At 55.1% G+C, this 18,275-nt stretch overlaps 1 protein-coding gene across 3 annotated transcripts in view; it reads right to left on the bottom strand.

Annotated features, from left to right (window-relative positions):
- FAIM2 (Fas apoptotic inhibitory molecule 2) overlaps positions 1 to 18,047 on the bottom strand; it is a 31,559-nt gene extending 13,512 nt beyond the window's left edge. For all 3 annotated transcript variants that reach the window (XM_017678545.3, XM_017678546.3, XM_017678547.3), the window contains exons 1-11: positions 17,893 to 18,047; positions 14,644 to 14,839; positions 11,867 to 11,970; positions 11,395 to 11,459; positions 10,928 to 10,981; positions 5,086 to 5,136; positions 4,703 to 4,742; positions 4,095 to 4,132; positions 3,479 to 3,566; positions 3,132 to 3,227; positions 1,494 to 1,547 (exon numbers count right to left, since the gene is read on the bottom strand). In XM_017678545.3, the coding sequence (XP_017534034.3) occupies positions 1,494 to 1,547; positions 3,132 to 3,227; positions 3,479 to 3,566; positions 4,095 to 4,132; positions 4,703 to 4,742; positions 5,086 to 5,136; positions 10,928 to 10,981; positions 11,395 to 11,459; positions 11,867 to 11,970; positions 14,644 to 14,839; positions 17,893 to 17,907 (801 nt within the window). In that variant the 5' untranslated portion in view covers positions 17,908 to 18,047. The remainder of the gene's footprint in view (positions 1 to 1,493; positions 1,548 to 3,131; positions 3,228 to 3,478; positions 3,567 to 4,094; positions 4,133 to 4,702; positions 4,743 to 5,085; positions 5,137 to 10,927; positions 10,982 to 11,394; positions 11,460 to 11,866; positions 11,971 to 14,643; positions 14,840 to 17,892) is intronic.
- Between the last annotated feature and the right edge of the window lie 228 nt (positions 18,048 to 18,275).

The following is an 18,275-nucleotide window of genomic DNA, read 5'->3' as shown; positions in this document are numbered from 1 at the left end:
TTCAGTACTAAATTGGGAAAGTTCTGGGTAAACTGGGTTAAGTTGGTCAACCTAGCCTTGACCAAGACCATGACTAGCTGATATGCCATTATTGTGCCGGGAAACTCGGGACAAATTGCTGAACTTTTTCTGAGTTCAGCTTTCTCATATACAAAAAGAGGTGCCTGGGGTTCCATTAGATCCCCTTTTAGTCCCTTCCAGCCCTCAAATTCCAAGCCTAGAGGTGATCTACTCATCTCACAAATATTTGCTGAGTGCCGCTATGGGCCACACACCAAGCTCTTCCTGATGACTGGAGCATCCTGGCCACACAGCACAGCACAGCACCTCCCATGTAGCAGATGCTCAATAAAAACCTGTGGCAATGAATGAATGAACCTACTACCCCTATTCTGGATTGATACCTATCTACAAACCTCTAAAACCTCTGCTCATAGTTCTGATCCTCCATTCCCCCCACCCCCCGACCCCAGTCTGTCACCCAGAACTTCTGGAACCTGTGACTAAGCCTAGAATTCTGCCAGACTGAGTTGAGCTGAACATTCCAATGAAGGACAAGAGAGCCTGGTTGCTGTTCCTGCTGGTGATGGATCTTTACCTTGGATGCCCCCCAAGAATATGTCACCAACACTAGCCCGTCACCTAGGCAGGTCCTGGAGCACCATTATATTCAGGTGCTTGGAGCCCACCTGAGCAAAGGGCCTGTGTCGGCCGCTTCCTGGCAGATGTCTGCCTGTGGTCACCTTTTGTCCCCAGGGCATGTGCTTCCAGCCACCCCACGGCCTCCCCACCGAGCCTCATTCCCTGAGTGGGGCTCTGGAGCCAGATCCTCCAGGTTCCCAATCCTGCCCTCCACTTTCTAGGATACTGTGTGACCTTGGGCAAGTTATTTAAAGTCTCTGAGCTTCAGGTTCCTCATTTAAATGAACCTATTTTAAAGAGTTATGGTGAAGGTTAAATGCATATAGAGAACTTGCTGGGCGTGGTGCACAGGAGGTACTCAATAAATATCAGCTATTACTGTTATCACAATCATAATCATTGTCAGCAATACCCTCAGTTTGGTGAAATAGCCAAGAACAAGCCTGATCTAAGTGCTTCTGTCTCACGGGGTACTTGGAATCCCCCTACTCCAAGCAGCCTTCCCAGATTACCCCTAGGAGAGCAATGACTTAATCCATGAAGCCAGGACACACTCCCTCTCCCATCCCCACAGGCAGCACTGGCCCTTCCCAGGACAAGGGGTGTCTCTCCCAGCTCTGTGTAACGCTACAGTCCTGCTCTTACAAATGAACTTTCTGCTCTGCCCAGATCAGCTGGTTTGTCTCGGGGAGACAGAGAGTTCCCTGAATGCAGCACTCAGCCCCCCACCCCGCCCACAGGTGCTTCGCGAGGGTTCAGGGAAGAGGACTACAAGGAAGACTGGGATGGTGGAGGGGCCTGGGGACTTGATCAGAGGCTGAGAAGGTGGGCCCCCAGGGAGCCACACTCACCAGTGTAAACACTCCTGCTCCCAGCACGGCGTACACTGCGTGGAGCCAGGGCACCTGCGGGGCAGATGCGGCCTGCTTAGGACTGCAGGCAGGGCAGGGGGGCAGGGCGGATGTGCAGCCCTCTCTCCAGTAAGGGCCCTTTTTCACTGCCCCCCCCCAACCCTCCCTGGCAGTCCCTGAGAAGCCCCAGGAGGGAGATAGGTCCTTGATCTCTATGTACTCAGGGTGACTACAGAGGAGCTGGTAGGGGAGCTCCCAACCGACCTGGCACGTGTTCCCTCCTCACACAGCCCCAGGCTCCGGCTGGGCTTGAGCAAGGGCCCCGTCAGGTCCCCAGCCTCGATCTGGCCTGAGGTTGTTCCCTCCTCCCAGTGTGCACTCAGCCCTGTCCTCTATGGGCTCTATCTGTCCCCCTGTCGGGGAGCTCCCTGGCTCTGCCTGTGGGGTCAGGCAGAAAGGGACGAACACTTGAGCTCGGGGTGGGAGGGTGCACCCTGGAGTCCCTGCCAGCTGGGCATGGTGGGTCTGCCTGCAGAGGCTGGAGTAGCCCCCTTCTCAACCTTGGCCCCCTGCAGGTCTCAGAGGCAGCTGCCTAACCGCGGAACCCTGCACATCTCAGCTGTGCCCCCTGTAGGGCCTTCCCCTAGAAGGTTCCTGGAGATACAGGTATCCCATTAGCCTGGCCTGGGTCAATAAAGGGTTCTTTGAAGCTCTAGGGCCCCTTCCTGTCACCCCCACCCCATCTAGAACACAGAGGGCTCCCAGGCCAGCTCCGGCCTCTCCCTTTGTCAACAGGATCCTGAGAAGAGCCAAGGAAATGCCAGAACCAATCCTGATGTCCTGGACTTGGAGCCAATACCCCAGGAGCTGGGGCTGGGCAGGATGGGGCAGGGGAAAGGGAATGCCACTCCCACCGGGCAGAAAAGGGGCAGCGGGGACCACGTACCAAAGGTGGCTAAGAGGAGGGTGGTATAAGCACCGAGCCCACAGTAGGGGTCTAAGGACTAAACCTCAAGCCCTGTGTCATCTTCTGGCTGCCTCCTTCTCCCTCTGTAGTAGCCCGAGTGCCTAGAGGGGCCAGTGAGCCCTCAACAGTTGGAAATTTCAGAGCAGGCTGGATACTTCTTAAAGAGCTGAGAGGTGACTGGCCCCACGGATGCTCTAATGGGGTGGGGGCAGGCTTAGAGCCCCACTGCTCCACCGACTCCCTGCCTGACCAGCCAGATTCTGCCTCTCTGGACCTGGCTGATCCCCCAAGGGCCCTGGGAGACCCTTCCTCAGGTCCCCTCTGGGCCTGGTGGCCCCATCAGCTCCTGTGCTCCCTCCCCTGCCTGGGGTTTAAATGCTCCATGCCCCCCCCTCAGCCTTACCTCCCCCCTAGAGGGGGGATTGGAAAGGTGAAGCCGGATGTGGCTCTTGGAGCAGGCAGGTGCCCAGGTCTGCCAAGAAAAGCCTCCTTGTTGTTTGCTTACACTGCCAACAAGCCCAGGGCAAGTGACAGGAGGGGCCGGACAGGATGGCAGGCTGTGAGCCTTTGGCTCTGGGCCTTTCCTGGAAGGTGTGGAAGGAAACTGCACCCCTGGGTAGGGGTGACCCTCTCCCTCCCCATGAAGCCCCCTGGGAGGCCCACAGACTCACATATTGGAAGGGCAGGAGGATGGCCAGGATCAGCCCGCTGAAGAAAAGAGTCATGAGCAGCACGAAGAGCACGCCCTGGCAGGAGGTGAAGTCGAACTGCAGGGATGGTGCCGGTGTCAGCTGCAGGGCCCCTCACGCCAGCACGGTGGCTCGGCATCCCGGGGCCCCAGCCGGGCAGCATGCTGGCCAGAAGGCTGAGGCCTCTACAGCAGGCCACTGGGGGATCCTCCTTCCCTTCCCCAGGTGGCCTTCCCAGACCCTACTTATCCCTTTACTGCTCCCCAATTTGGGATCAAAGCCTGCAGCACCCCACCCCGTCTGCCTCCCCCTGCAGGCTCAGAACTGACCTTGGTCTGGAAGCTGAAGACGGTGACTGAGAGGCAGACGAGGGCCGTGATGCCCAGGCACAGCAGCACGGATGTGGTGTTGTAGTAGCTGCAGCACCGGCCGGTCAGGGTCAGCTTACCGGCAGGGCTTCTGGTCCCCCAGGCTCTTTCCTCCTCCCAGGCTCACCCCTCTTCTGCCAGGACCTGACTCCACGACCCGTGGCCCCCACCCTCTGCCCTTTCCCAGGATTCTCCTTCTCCCTGATTCCCCAGTCTTCTACTCCACTGTGCCCTGCCCTCCTCAACATGCTTAGACTCAAAATCCTGTTAGAAGGATCTTGAAGAGGTGGGAGAGGAGGTGGGCAGGGGTTTATGCTGGTGCTTGGAGGTAGTTTATTGAGAACTGCATGATCACGAGGCTGGGGTCTTTTAAGCTGCAGCTGGAGAGAAGTCACCTTGCTCTCCTCCACCCTGTGCCCACCCCACCGCCCTGGCGGCGTCCTGGAGTCACTGTGGTACAGAGTGCACGAGGAGAGGGCTCAGCGTTTCCCGCCTGCCTGAACTCCCTCCCCATCCAAATGCTCCAGGGCCGGCCCCCTCAGGGTGTGGCCAGTCCCGCTCCATCTGTTGCCTTTACCTGGACAACATCCCAGTGAGGTAGGCCATGGACAGGGTCTGAAAGGAGAAGCAGAATAAGGGAATGCTCTAGAACTCAGGCTTTGGGGACCCAGACACCTTCAAGATCCAGCCTGGCTCTCCAACCCTGCGTGTAGCCCCAATTCTGAGTCTGCTCGGCTAGCACATGTTCACTTCCATGAATCGGCCTTGGGCAAAGGGGCATCCCAACAGGCCTTGCATCAGCTTCCCTCTCCTCCTTCTGCAGCCCTGCTGTCCTCCCATCCTGCAATCCCAGGACTCTTCCTTAACCATAGATCTAGAATGCCTCATACAAACCTCTTAAAAACATCACAGTGACATGAAAATCCATTGATTAAAAAAAAAAACCAAAAAAAAACCCATCACAGTGAAAGGAGACAGCAAATGGGAGTGGGGGGAGACCAACCCTAACTGGAAAGAGGGGGTGGGATGTCTTTGTGGAGGAAGTGAGGTGAAAATACTCTTGCCTCCCTAGTAACCTCAGGTTGGATGCCCCTAACCCAGACTTCCTGGGCCTCAAAGCCCATCCTCTCCCCCTCCTCCCTCCATCCTCCATTGGCATCTGTCCAGCCACTCCAGGTTACTTACAAAGATGGTCAGGAGAATCAGGTTCCAGGGGAAATGCCTCCTGTAAGGCAAGCCCACAGAGTTCAGAGGAGGGTGATGCCAGGGACCACAGGCCAGGTCACGGCTCTGGGGCGGGGGGCTCTGCGCAGCCCCACCTCCACTCCTTGGAGCCTCTTCCTTCAGCCACAGCCCCATGTGCCCCCATCCATCCATCTATCCTCTCTACCACCCCACCTCTGCCACCTCGGAGCTAAGGAAGGAGGGGCAGGCTGGCTTGACGGAACCTAGAGAGTAATGGGGCCTTCTTAGAGGTGCACAGCACATTAGTGGCAGGCAGGACTGGGGCCAGAACTTTTAGGTCCTGCTCATGCTACCACAAGTTTCTCCTTAAGCCCTCATCCTACCTGGGTCCAGAACAGCAGGCCAGGGTCAGGTAGGTTGCAAAGAATACAGCGCTATAAGAGATGGATGGATGGGTGAGTCAGCCAGTCCCAGGGGCCCTTCCACCCAATCTCCTGCTTATCTCACTCCCTGCCACCCCTGCCCACAGGGCACCAGGCCGGGCAACGGGGTGTGGAGTGGGGTGTATGTTTAAGGCTACAGTCATCCTACAATCTGGCAATGGTCAGGGTGGTAGGCCAATTCCAAAAGAGAGGAAGGGAAATAGGGTGAGCCTGCTTCTAGAAAATACTGAATCTCAGGTGTCATGGGACAGCTGACCACCCAATTCAAAGTGGCCCCCAGACACTGTCTTATTACCTCAAACAAAAAAGCTCATATACAGTGTTTTCTATGCATGAGAGGGAGTGCTAAGTGTTTATAAATATTAACTAACATCCTTATATCTTCTCTTGAAACTTGCCATTCACTTTCCAACTGAGGCACAGTGAGGTCAGCTGACTTTTTCAAGGTCATGTGGCTACCAGGTGGCAGAGGCAGGTTAGAACCCTGGCATTCTGGCATCAGAGCCCTGGCTTATAACTGCTGCCACACACTGCCTCACTCAGGCCCTCCCTAGCCCTTCTCACTACTTGTAATGATCTTGTTCGTTACTTTATTGCTGGTCTACCTGCTAGACTGCAAGCTCCCCAGGGCAGGGTCCCTGTGTGCTCTGCCAGTGCCTGGGGCAAGCAGGAAGTACCTGAGGCATGAATTTCTGGATCAGGTAGCCGTGTCCAGTCATAGACTGGCAGGGAGCTTAGGCACAGCCCAGAGACAGGGATTGAGGGGTGAGGCTTTTCTGAAGAGCAGTGCAGGTGGAGGCCAGTCCAGGAGGTGGGAGATGAGGCTCTGAGGACCGAAGGGTGGGGCATGCTCACACCTACCTAAACTGGTACCACCACCACGCATGGTTTCCAGCCCCTGCAGTACGCCCTCAACATGGCACCCACCATCCTTGCCCATCTTCCTTCTTGGGCGTCTTACCCGTCTCCCGCAGCAGCAGGTCCAATCGTGCCCCTCCCCTAAGGCTGCCTTGCTTTCCTGCGTGGTCTGGCTTGACAGGTCCCGGGAAGATTTAAAATGACACGGGCCTCCCTAGGCTCCCTGTCTGCCCCCTGCAACATCACATCACACATCTGTGTGCCCTTCCTCCTGTTTCTCTTCCCACCCCAGGGCAATCCCCTAAGCCTGAGCTCTGGGTCCCACATCCTCAAATGCTCCGCCATCTCTATTACTTTCTATTAAGACACATCCGTTAAACCTTCCTACTGGTACCTCTCCTCCCACACAAACCTCCTGAGCTGTTTTCCTTCTTTAACCAACATCTCCCCAGGTTTTAGCTCCTGCCACTTTACTTTGCCCATCCTCACTGCTTCTCAAACAGTTGTCTCCACTCTCGGTGTCGTCTTCTCATCTCCCGGTTCCTGCCCAACCCAACAACCCAGCCCCAGCCCCCCTTCATGAGAGTCAGCCCTGCCAGGTTGCTGGCACCTTACTGAGTCCAACTGACCGTTGTCAGTTCTTGTCCCTGATCTCAACATCTGATCACTCCCTTTGTTCCCCTGGTTCCACAATGACACACTCTTGGGTCCCCTCCTACCGCCCTGGCCGTTGCTCAGTCTCCTTCAGAGTATCTGTAAATACACCTGGTCCCTTCAAAGAACAGGGTCCCATCAGGCTGTCTCCCTGCATGATCTCCCTGCAACGAGCTTGCTCATCCACAGGACTCCCTTCATCAGGCCAACGCTCATGACTTGCACATCCATATCTCTGATTTTCCTTCTCAACCCCAGACCTGAATATCCTACTGCCTACTGGGCAGGCACGGCTAGTCAGAAACATGCCAAACTCAGTGGGTTAGAACAGAACTCGCCCTCTCCCTGGCTCCTTCTCCTGCATCCCGTATTGCAGAGGATATCATGCACCCCCCACGTCACCCCAGCAGAGACCTCAGCATGGTCCTGATGCTGACCCTCACCCTGCCATGCCCAGCTCATCACCTGGACCTGCTCATCCTCCTATCCAGGCACTTTCAAATCTGTCACCTGCTTTCTACTCACACTACCAACCTTTTAGGTAGGGCCCCCTCTCTCTGTCCAGTCTTCCTGCCTCCAGCCCTGGCTTCCACCTTGCAGGCTATAGGCAAACCCGATCACGTGACTCCCTTGTTTAAAACTCCCAAAGGCCTGGCAATGTCCTGCATGATCTGTGGCCTTCCATCTCCCCAGCCCACCCTCACCACACTCTCCCTGCCTGTTGCCCTCTGCATCCTCACAACATGCCCTTCTAGAAAGGACCAACTAGCAAGGATACCTGAGGTCTGGGTTGGAGGGCTCCCTCTGTGCACCTCAGGCATACCTCGACCAAGGCCCAGCCCCTACCCCATGGGCCTGTTCATGTAACCCCCTACCCAGGTGTAGCATCTGGAATGACCTACCCATTTTGTATTCCTAGCATCTAACCCAGAGCCTGGCACTGGGTAGATGATCTTTAAAGATTCCTGGATGAATGCAGAAGAATGGGGAATGTAGGGGTTGAGACAAGCCTGTTGGATTTGGTGAATCCCTCCATCTTCACCCTTTCCTATTCTTCAAAGCCTCTCAAATGACTTGGAAGTGGTGTCACAATGGTTGAGGGGTTCCTAGGAGCAGGGGTAGAGCTGCTCCAAGGGACAGTAGAGTCATCCTGCCCACGCTGAGAAACACCCTGGCACCTGCTCTCTCCTGGTGGCCCTTGAGTCATGGTCAGTCACTTCAACAAGAATCATGATCACACCCTTGTATGTGTGCCTCCTGGGTGGGGTCCTGTCTCCCTGGCCGGACTGGAAGCTTCCTGAGGGCAAGGCCCAGGCTCCTTCCTCTCTGGTCCATAGCACCTCAACCCTCAAGATAGGGGTAAAGGGCAGAGGGACTGTGTGTAGCTTTAGAGCCTGACACCTTCACGTCCCAGCTCTGCAACTACTGTTCGTGTGACCTTGAACAAGTTATTTGATCGCAGAGCCCTGGTTTCCTCCTTTGTAAAGCAGGAATACTGGTACCAACTCACAGGGCTGTAGCCAGGATTGTAAGAGAGGATGCAGAGCAAGCATTTGGCACAGGCCCTGGCACAGCTGAGGACTTGAGGATGGGAGGTGTTATTATTATAATGGGATTGACAGCTTCCTGGAGAGGCTGTGACCCACCTCCCCCAGCTCTGGTCTCACACCTTCCAACTCTGCCTGGTTCCCCTACGGCCGCCCTCCCGCCCTTCCTCCTTTCCTGCAGTTCTGCTGCCATGGCTCCCAGGGAGCAGTCAGACAGTAAGACAAGAAGAGCCCATTGAGGGAGAAGACAGGGCCCTGAGAAAGTGGTGGCTGGGGTGTGGGTGGGGGTGCTGGAAGGCTGCCATTCCAGGGGCAGAGAGTGAGTCAGAGAAGAAGTGACTGACTTGCAGGTCAGAGCCTGGAGCCATGGTGTGTTTACAGTGTCAGGACATGGGAGTGAGGCTCAGGTGAAGGCCAGTGCCCTCCCACAAGGCATCCTGCTCTAGCACCAGGCCTAGGACATGGGGGGGACTGCAGAGCACTGAGGGGAGATGCATGAGCTCTGCCATCACGAAGACATGGGCTTCAGTCCTGACTATGCTGCTTAGAAAGCAATACCTTCTCTTGGAGTGTCAATTTCCCCATCTGTAAAATGGGGATAATAATAGAATCTGCCTGGTAGGGTTGTAGTGAGCATCAAATGAAAAATATATCATACACTTAGCACAGTGCCTCACACATAGAAAAAGAGCTGTTTTATTTTTATTGCTATTAATTAAGGGCTTGGTACATTGAGGAGGTGAGAACCACTAGGTCTTAGACCCAGAGGCAGATTCAGGGGGAAAGGAGGATAGAGTGGAGGGGTAGGGAGGGGTAGGACAGGGCTGAACCACAGGCTAGCTTTCTGGAGAAAAGAGCAGCATCTTGGTGGTGGAATTTCCAAGCACCTTTAAGGCCCTGTGACACTTCATCAGAACTTCGTGACACAGTCCATGCCCACTTCCTATTTCTGTCCACTCACACCCACACCTGAAGTCAGGGAGAGCATCTCTGTTTCCTATCTGGAGATGCTGAGGAGGAGGGTCAATAAATCTCACCATTCGGAGGCCAGAATCTCATACCCGCGCTCAGTAGGGTGGACTCTGCCCCTACTTCTGGGTCTGCTCATTCCTGGGCTGTCCACCTGCCACCGTCTGCTCAGAGCACAGAGTCCTGCAGACCCTCTCACAGAAGGCCTGGCAAGGGGTCTGGGGATTCCATCCCAAGTTCTCAGGGTGGTCAGGGCTGCCAGGAGGTGCTGATGTGCCGGGAGCCATGCCAACCTGTTGCAAGGGCTGGCCAGGGTGTCAGTCCCTAGGGCCTCATTAGCTTTACCATACAATATCTCCCAGTTCCCGGAGGCACATGCCTCCCTGCCTGATCTGCAAACAGGGCCCCTGTCCTGTACCCTAAGAAATGCTCTGGGTGTGACTGTCTCTTTCCCTAGCCCCCAGCCTGGCCAAGCTGCCCCGTACTCCTCCACTCCTCTGAGTTGCTGCAGGATGAGTCTGCTTCTCATCAGCCTTTGACCTTGTTAACTCCAGGCCCCCTCTTGGACGTTCTGGGCTCAAGGTGGTCCAGGAGGCTTTGAGCTGCACTTACATGCCCACCAGAACCCCAATCAGGAGTGGGCCTGGGGCAGCCATAGTGTGCGAGCTCCCTGGCTGGGCATTCAGAGCCTCCACCCCATAAGGCTCCGCTGCTCTCTGAGCTGTCTCCTACTCTCCTACATGGAACCTTCTAGCTCTCGGCCAGTCTAATTTACTAAATGTACCACGTGCAGTTCCACTCTCACATTTTTGCTTAAAGCCACTCTGGTCCCATGTGGAGGTGTACTGCCCCCCTCGCAGCCCCCACCATGTGGACTGAGGGCTCACGGGTCCTTCTCCCTCTCTGAATGCTGCTCTTTCACATGTGACCTGTGCCACCCACTACTTTCCCCTGCAGAAGCTTCCTCCCCAACAGCCCCGGGACAGTGGGTGCTGAATGAGACTGGTGAGGGCAGTTCTGCTCTGAGCCCACTGTGGTTCTGGCCTGGAATTATCCAGAATGACCCCTAATTGCCCAGATAGGAGGGTCAGAATCACCTACACCATCAAACCTCTTCTCTCAAGTTATCTGCCACATTCCTTACAGAGTATAGGACAAGCAGGAGCTGAGTGGCTCAAGAGGAAGTGAATTTCTCAAGCAGAGGGATTAAGAGCACAAGCCTCAACCTGAGTCCTGGATTTGAAGCCCAGCTCCACCACTGACTAGCTGTGCGACCTTGGGCAGATTACTCAACCTTTCTGAGCCTTAGTTTTCTGGAGTACCTAGTGGACCTGAGGATTGAATGCAATACTGTACACCAAATACACAGAACCATGCCCAGCCCTTATTAGGCACTCTAAGTGCTAAGAACTATTATGATTAATAATTCAAAGATACTAATAACAACAGTCTTAATAAGAGTAGCAACATTGTCATAATTGTGGGCCAAGGTGTCCCAGCCCCTTTTGCCCTCAGGGCCAAGGTTGGGGTCTCCCCAGCCATGGCCCCAGCCCCTTCCTTCCTGGTGCAGGCACCAAACCCCAAGTGTTGCCTCCCCTGCCCCATGCATCTGAACACCCCAGAAGAACCCTGCTGAGCACACCTCTGGGGTGGAGAGAGGCCCTGGGCTTGGTCTCTATCAACAGAGATCGCCCACCTTGTTCTGCTGGCTGAGGGTTTCTGGGAAGGGAACTGGGGGCCTGGGGTATACTCACTAGGATGCCCAGTACCAGCCTGGGTTGGCCTGGACATAGTCCTTAACGGGGTCACTGCGAGAAGGGAGGGAGAGAGAGTCAGAATTACCCTAGTCTCTATTTGTGCACCTGCCCCCTACAGTCCACAGGACTTCAGAGGAAGAAAGGAGGAATGCACCCCTGGTGGCTTAGGGAGCCCCACCCACAGTCCCAGGTGAGGACTCAGAGGTGCCTGGGCACTGGGGGAGGACCTGAGAGGAATGGCTGTGTCCCAGGCCACTGCAGGCCCAGAAGGCCCCGGGTCCACCTCTGGGGGACTCTCCTCTGGGCCCACTCTCTAGGTACTTCCCCAGCAGGGGGATGGTCCACAGCCCGGCACAAATCTTTTCAGGCAGACATTTCAAGGGCAGTCTGCCTGATGCTGGGGCCCCCACCCCAGGCCTGGCCAAGTCACCCCTGGAAGGTGCTGGTCCACACTGTCAACTCACCAGAAGGTAAAGAGAGCCACGACGCCCAAGGTCACCAGCAGCTGGATCAGCAGGATAGTATAGACCTGGAGGTGGGAGGGGATGCTGCTCAGCTTGGGAAGCCCTGTTTGGGGCCAGGGAGGCTCAGGGAGACCCAGCTTCCTGGGGACTCAATCTAACCTCCAGACCCACATCCTGTGCCCTCCACCCTCCTATGGGTCATTGGAATAGCTCTGAGATAAGGCGAAAAGAGAGCAAAGACACCCACACCTCCAGGAAAAGGGGCCCATGGTATCTGCAGAGGAGACGGCAGGTTTGGGCATAGCACAGGGCAGGGTGAAAGCTAAGGAAGCGTTTCCCAACAGGTGCGGTCAGCTGGGGACAGAAGAGATGTGGAGAGGGGTGGCCTCTGCAGGTAGAAGGCTAGGCTGGGGCTTCTTGAGGGGCTCTCCCTCCTGGCCCCTGGTCCAGGAGAGTTGGGGGAGGTAGTTACCTTTCTGATGAAGACTCGGCGAACTTTCTGGTCCTCCCAACTGTAGGTAGTGAAGATCTCATGGTCTCCCGTGGGGAAATGGTTCTCATGGTTGGAGCCGCTGCCTGGGTGGGCAGGGGAGGGACATGAGGGCCCATACATACTAATAGTTTCCCCAACAGCCACTTGTTCAGAGCTGCCTTATGTCAGATGGGCTGTGGGGATCTGCCAAAGTCTTTCTCTCCAGCCCCATTCTCAAATCTCCTTCCCCCAGGTCTCTCTCCCCAGCTGCTTCTCTTGGTCTGAGTCCTGAGAAGGCACTGGCATCTCCCTTCCCCTTCCCTCTTTCTTGGCAGGGGCTCCCTGGGTGCCAAGCTCTGTCACAGATATGTGACCCTTCCCTCTGTGTACCCTATCCCTTTCCCCTGGACACTGGCTCCCTTGTGGCTAAGAGAGAGGAACAGTCACTGAGCACATCCTAGGGTCAAAGGCCCTACCCCAACTTGCTCCAAAGCTCTGTGGGTGGGAACTGGGGACTAGTTGGATGGGTGCTCCAGCTGGGAACCAGGGCAGGGAGAAGACTGGAAAGGAATAAAGCCAGGACCAGGGCAAAAGCAGGGTATGGATGGGGATGAGGTTCAGCGGCTTTGTCCCAGAACTCAGGCCTTCAGAACAGCATGGATTCTGAAGTCAAACAGACCCATGTATGGATCCCTCCTCTAAAACTGATTAGCTGGGTGACCTTGAGTGAATCCCCAGCCTTCTCTGAGTCTCTTCTATGATATTGGTCTGTGATACCCACCTCCTGGGGATGAAATGAGATAAAAATGATAGCCTATGGCTTGTGCCTGCTGGGGATTATGCCACTCTCTCCCTTGCTCCTTCATCTGGGCCATTCCTGAGGCCTCAAATGTGTCCTCTTTGTTATCCTCCACTGTCCCTGCCAGTTCTGCATGATCTTTCTCTCCACAGCCTCAGTCTTGAACTTTCATAGCTGACCACAGCACTGCCCTGCTTCAGGCTCTTTGATGGCCTCCCACTGCCTTTCACTCAAGTTCAAGTTCCGTAACAAAGCCTTCACAGCACATTACTCCCTCCTAGTTTTCTCCCTCCTGACTGTATTTCTTCTGCCATGTGCTCTCTTGCCTCTGGGCCTCTGCACATTCTTTTAGCTTTGAGCACTCATTTCCCTGTCCTTTCACCAGGCTGATTCGTGCCATCCTTCTGGACTCAATGCGAATACCCTTTCCTCCAGGAAGTCTTCCCTGACTCTTAGGTGAGCTGCCCAGGCCTCTATCCCTGCACCTACTTCACTGCATGGTAGTTGTCCATTTACTTGTCTACACAGTCAGCTCCATGGTGGCATGTCTTACAAATTGATACATTCCCAGAAATTAGCTCAGTGCTAGACTCTTCCTAGCACACACTTAGTAAAAGTTTGTCATGTGTTGACTGAAATAAGCTGCCTTCCTTCCCTAAGAGTTCCTTGGAAAACATTCCTTGAGGCAGCCAGTCCTGGCAAACAGTATATGGGAAATGAGGAAGCAGGGAGAGGTGGATCCATTGTAAACCTGAGGCCTGGAGACCCCCACTCTCTTATCCTTCACTTCTCCTTTGTGTTCTGTCTACAGATTCCTGCGAAAGCCTGAATGAGGGAGAAAAGGAAAGAGACAGCAATCCTGTGGGTGTCTGGAGCAGGCCAAGTCCAAGAAAGGCTCTGACGAACAACAGACCTGTGTTGGCTTTCCAGTAGATCATGGTGGGGTAGGGACGAGGGGCTCTGTAGTAAGAGGTGTGGACCATGGCTGCCAATCCTTGTGAGTAGGGGCTCTGTCTGAGGCATTGTCCCCAGGATCCCTTCTACAATTCTGCCAAGGGTGGGGTGGGTGTTGATAACGTGGGGGAGGGGTGTTGAGGGGCTGCTGAGGGAGGCTGAAGGGGCTGAGGAAGCTTTGAGAGAAGGCCCTTCTGTACAGCGTGCAGTGTGTGGGATGCTGTATGTTCCTCACCCCAAGGCAAACCTCCCCCAGGCAGCTCAGCCTAACAGAGAGTCTCCCACCGGCTGCAGTTCTGTCTGTGAGGAACTGGCACTGGCCTGGGTGAGTCTGCCTGTGGATTATGCCTGGCCATGAGGTACACTGAGGCTGGCATCCACACACCTTCCCCACATCATGCCCTCCTTACCCCAAAAAAGGCTTGCAAAGGTAAGACTGACTAGGAGAATGATAGGTGAAATGGATACTCAGGGCCCTGGCCCCCACAGCCCCAGGTCGTCCATGGGGGCATGTCTCCATTAAGGTGTCAGGTCGACCAAAATGGAAACACACAATACCCCCCACATCCCCTGCCACACACACACACACACACACACACACACACACACACACACACAGCAAACTAGCCATAGTTAAGGCCATGGCCAGCTACAGCCTCATGCTGTCCCTTCTGGCATCCACTGTAACACCCCTCCACCCCTTCTCTGCATCCTTTTCTTCTACTCTAGCCCCTGGTTTTTCTCTCCCATCTGTCCCCTCTGTTTGCCCTAGGTCAGTGACTTGGAAAACACCCCTCTTGCCCATTCAAGAGCACCATGACTGCAAACATTGTGTCTCTCCCTTTCCATGGAGAGACCTACCTTCACAACAGACATGTTCTCCAAAGCCCAAGCCTTTAACAACAGGGCTTCATACAACGACCACACAGCACATCTATTTCTGGACAACTCCCACCTACCCAGATTTTCCATCTGAGTCCACCATTCCCCTGATGCTCCAGCCTCCAGGAGCCAAGAGACTTACTAGGGTCCACATAGGCCCAGCTGGGGTGGAGAGGCACAGTCGAGGGGGCTGGGGGGAAGGCTCCCGCCTTCAGTCCCTCCCCAGAGGTGGCCTCCTCGTAGGAGGGTGGGGCCGAGGGCACTACTGGAGTCTCCTTCTTCTCACCATTCACCTGCTGCTGCCCCTCCGTCCCGGGGGCCTTGTTAGCCACGGAAAGCTGTGGAGCAGAAGGAGAGAGACAGTCATTAGGGAAAGGGCACCTTCCAAGTCCTCACCAGCCTCTCAGTTTCTGGATGGGTCCTTTCTCACCTGCAGTAGGAAGGACAGGACTTCAGACAAGAATCTCCCTATTTTACATGATACACACAGACACAGGAATATTATTCAGTCTTTAAAAAGACTGTTGTTCCATTTACAGCAACATGGATGAACCTGGAAGAAGTCATGCTAAGTGAAATAGGCTCAGCACAGAAAGACAAAAACTGCACAGTCTCACTTATATGTGGAATCTAAAATAGTCAAATTCAAAGAAGCAGAGTAGAATGGTGGTTGCCAAGGGTCTGGGGTGTGTAGGTAAAGGGAAAATATTGTTCAAAGAGTACAAAGTTTCAATTATGCAAGATGAAAACATGTGGAGATACAATGTACTGTATGGTGACTATAGTTAACAATATTGTATTGTATACTTGAAACTTGCTGAGAGGGTAGATCTTAAGTGTTCTTTCTACATACACAGAGGTAACCATGAAGAGATGGGTATGTCAACTAGCTTCATTGCAGTGATCACTTCATGATATATACATATATCAAAACATCAAGTGATACACCTTAAAGATATCCAATTTATATTTGTTAATTATACCCTAATAAAGCTGAAGGGAAAAAAGAGAATCTCCCTATTTCATAGATGTGAGAACTGAATTCCAGGACAGCCAGGGCTGGCCCAGGACACACACTGGAGCTGGAAAAAGAACTGAGGAAGGAGAAGATTCTTAGGGAAGAGCACCACTGGTGGTCATTGTGCCCAGAGCAGAGGCTGGGTCTAGGGTTCCACTGTTTCCCTGGGGTCTTAGGGAGGGCCTGACACAAAGGAGGCCCTCAAAAATATGATTGAATGAAAGGTTCTTTTATTTAATCTCTCTGCTACCTTGGTAGTTATATTTTGACCCCTGTTTTAAAGTAAGGGAACTGAGGATCAGAAAGAAAGAATGACTTGTCCAGGGTTATGAAGCCATGCATGGCCCACTGGGCTACAGAGCGCCGGCACCATGCACTGGAGTGGGCCTCCTCTGGGCTGGAGAAAACACAAGGAGGCTGGGGATGGCAGAGCGGGGGAACCAGGCAGAAAAGAGGAGGAATGGGGATTGCAGGTGGGGGAGAGCAAGAGGCCCTGGCTGAGGGTCCTGTTTTGGCTCTGACCTATGGGATCCTCAGCCTCTCATCCAAACCAGAAGAGAATCACAGACTGTCACCGCTGGAAGGGACCTCAGGAGGCATCTAGTTCTGCCCCTTCCTTCATTTTACAGAGGTGGAAACTGAGGCCTGAGGGAAATGTGCCACAGCAGGCTGAAGACTCGAGTTCATTTACTCTCAGGTGTACCCGTTGCCCCAGAGTGACATGTTTGGCTTTGGTGAGAGGATGTGAACTGGGAGGGCCTGAACAATGCTCCCAGAGAAGGCAAGGCTCAGGTGGAGGGGGTGGTATGAAAACAAAAACAGCAATGAAAGGATTGAACCTCAGAAAAAGAACGGGATTTAGGTCTGGTTACAAAAAGAACATGTTAAACCTGAAGGGCCACTGAGGAAGGCAAAGGGCTACTCTCTGCAGGGCCTGTCTAGCTGAGGCAGCCCAGGGGGCAGGCAAGCACCAGCTCTCGGCTTCCATCCAGCTCCAAGTCCACTGGACTGGAAGGGTCTTTTCCACCACCAGAAAGCCAGTGTGTGAGCTGGAGGCAAGGGGCAGAGGAGGCAGCATCAGTGAAGTGACTGGTGGAGGTGGCAGAGGGACAGGGTCAGCAGAGGGGAGCTCTGCACTGCCCCGCTGTGAACACCCCCCAGGCCTCCCAGGAGCCCCAGCCTGTGGGAATGGGGCGCTAGCTCATCTGCTTCCCTCTCATTCCCAACCTTCCTCATTACCCAGACTGGAAGGGTCATACCCAGGGAAATCCATTTCAGCCCACCAGAACCAAGGTCCTCTGAGCCAACCCAGGGCTTGTGCCTAGGAAAAGGATTACCACCTCTGATGGAGCCATTTCCGCAGCTGGTCCTCCTCACCAGCCCCTACCCTGCTCAGCCCCCAAAGTCTCCTGGGCCCTGCCCGCCATACACACACGAACATCCGGCATTCCCAAGTCTGCCCAGTGGCAGGAGGTGGTATCACTCAGTGACATCATTTGAGGCCTGATGAGCTTAAAAACAGGGAGGGGGGCCATCTGAGAACACAGAGAAGGATGCCATTGGCTCTGAGGCTCACCCTGGAGAAAAGAAGGGGGAGTACAGGGGAGGTCTCTCTTCTGTTTCATCTGCCCAATCCTTGGCACGCCCCCAAACAGAGTGCCAGGGCCCCCTCCCCCTTTGCCCCAGACCCTGGCAGTTGTATAATTCCACAGGCTGTTGATGTTACATAACCCTACTGGGCCAGTCAAGTCTCTGCCCCAGGGACCCCCTCCCCACATTTCAGGCCTAAAACTGGAGAAAAAGAGAAGACATTTTATCTGGTCCCGTCTAGTCCTAAACCCTGAAGATCAAAACAAAAATAAGAGCATCCTGATGCAGGGTTGCCATAGTAACCCTCCCAAGCATAGGGGATACATCCAGATGTGGAATTAAGAAAGAGAGTTGCAGGGGGGTGGGGGCGATCCTTTGGAGGGTACAAAAGATGAGCATGATAGGGCTGGGTTGGGATCCGGCTAGAGGAGCACTGGGGCCAGGCATTGCCCCCCAGGGTTTGCGCGCGCGCGCGCGCACACACACACGCGCGGACGCCTGGCTGACTCCTTGAGGGAGCCTGGGCGCCTGTGAGGGGGCCTGTGATGCCATCCTGGCTTAGGCAGGATGGGAGGAGAGGAGCCTGGTGGGTGGGAAGGGGCCCCCCAACCCATTCCTTGAAATGGGCCTTTCGGGTCTCTGGCTTCAAACAAGGACCACAGAGGACCTTCGCACCAGAGCTTGGGGAGGATGCTTAAAGTGGTCCAGAGGGCTTGCGGAGGATGGCAGGGGCAGGGGAGCCGGAGGAGGGAGGGTGAGGCAAGGGTAGGGGGACGCCGGTACCTTTCCCTGGGTCATGGTGCCGTCTCTCGGGGAAGGGGGTCCCTGAGGCAGGGGTGGCCGCCTGGGTCACCGTAACCGACCTGCGTCTCGTCCTCCCTCCGCGTGGGTTCTAGCAACATCCACTGCAGCCGGGCCGGGCGGACCGGAGCGTACCATTCGGGCGCGGGAGGAGGGGGCCGGGGGCGGGCCGGGAGGCTGCTTGCGGAGGCCGCTGCGGATTCGCGAGCCCCGAGGAGGAGGCGGCGCCCCGCCCCCTCCCGTCCCTCCCCGGTCCCCTCACCCCGGGCCCGCAGCGGGCTGCGGAGCCGCCGAAGTGGTTGGGTCCGCGCGGGTGGGCAGGAGCGGGCGTGGGGACGTCGCCGCGACACCCGCCCAGCTGATGC

This window comes from Manis javanica, chromosome 10 (genome assembly GCF_040802235.1).
Source record: "Manis javanica isolate MJ-LG chromosome 10, MJ_LKY, whole genome shotgun sequence".
In the NCBI taxonomy this organism is placed as follows: Eukaryota; Metazoa; Chordata; class Mammalia; order Pholidota; family Manidae; genus Manis; species Manis javanica.
Note: the sequence above shows the minus strand (reverse complement) of the source record. Positions and strands in the feature narration are given on the sequence as shown.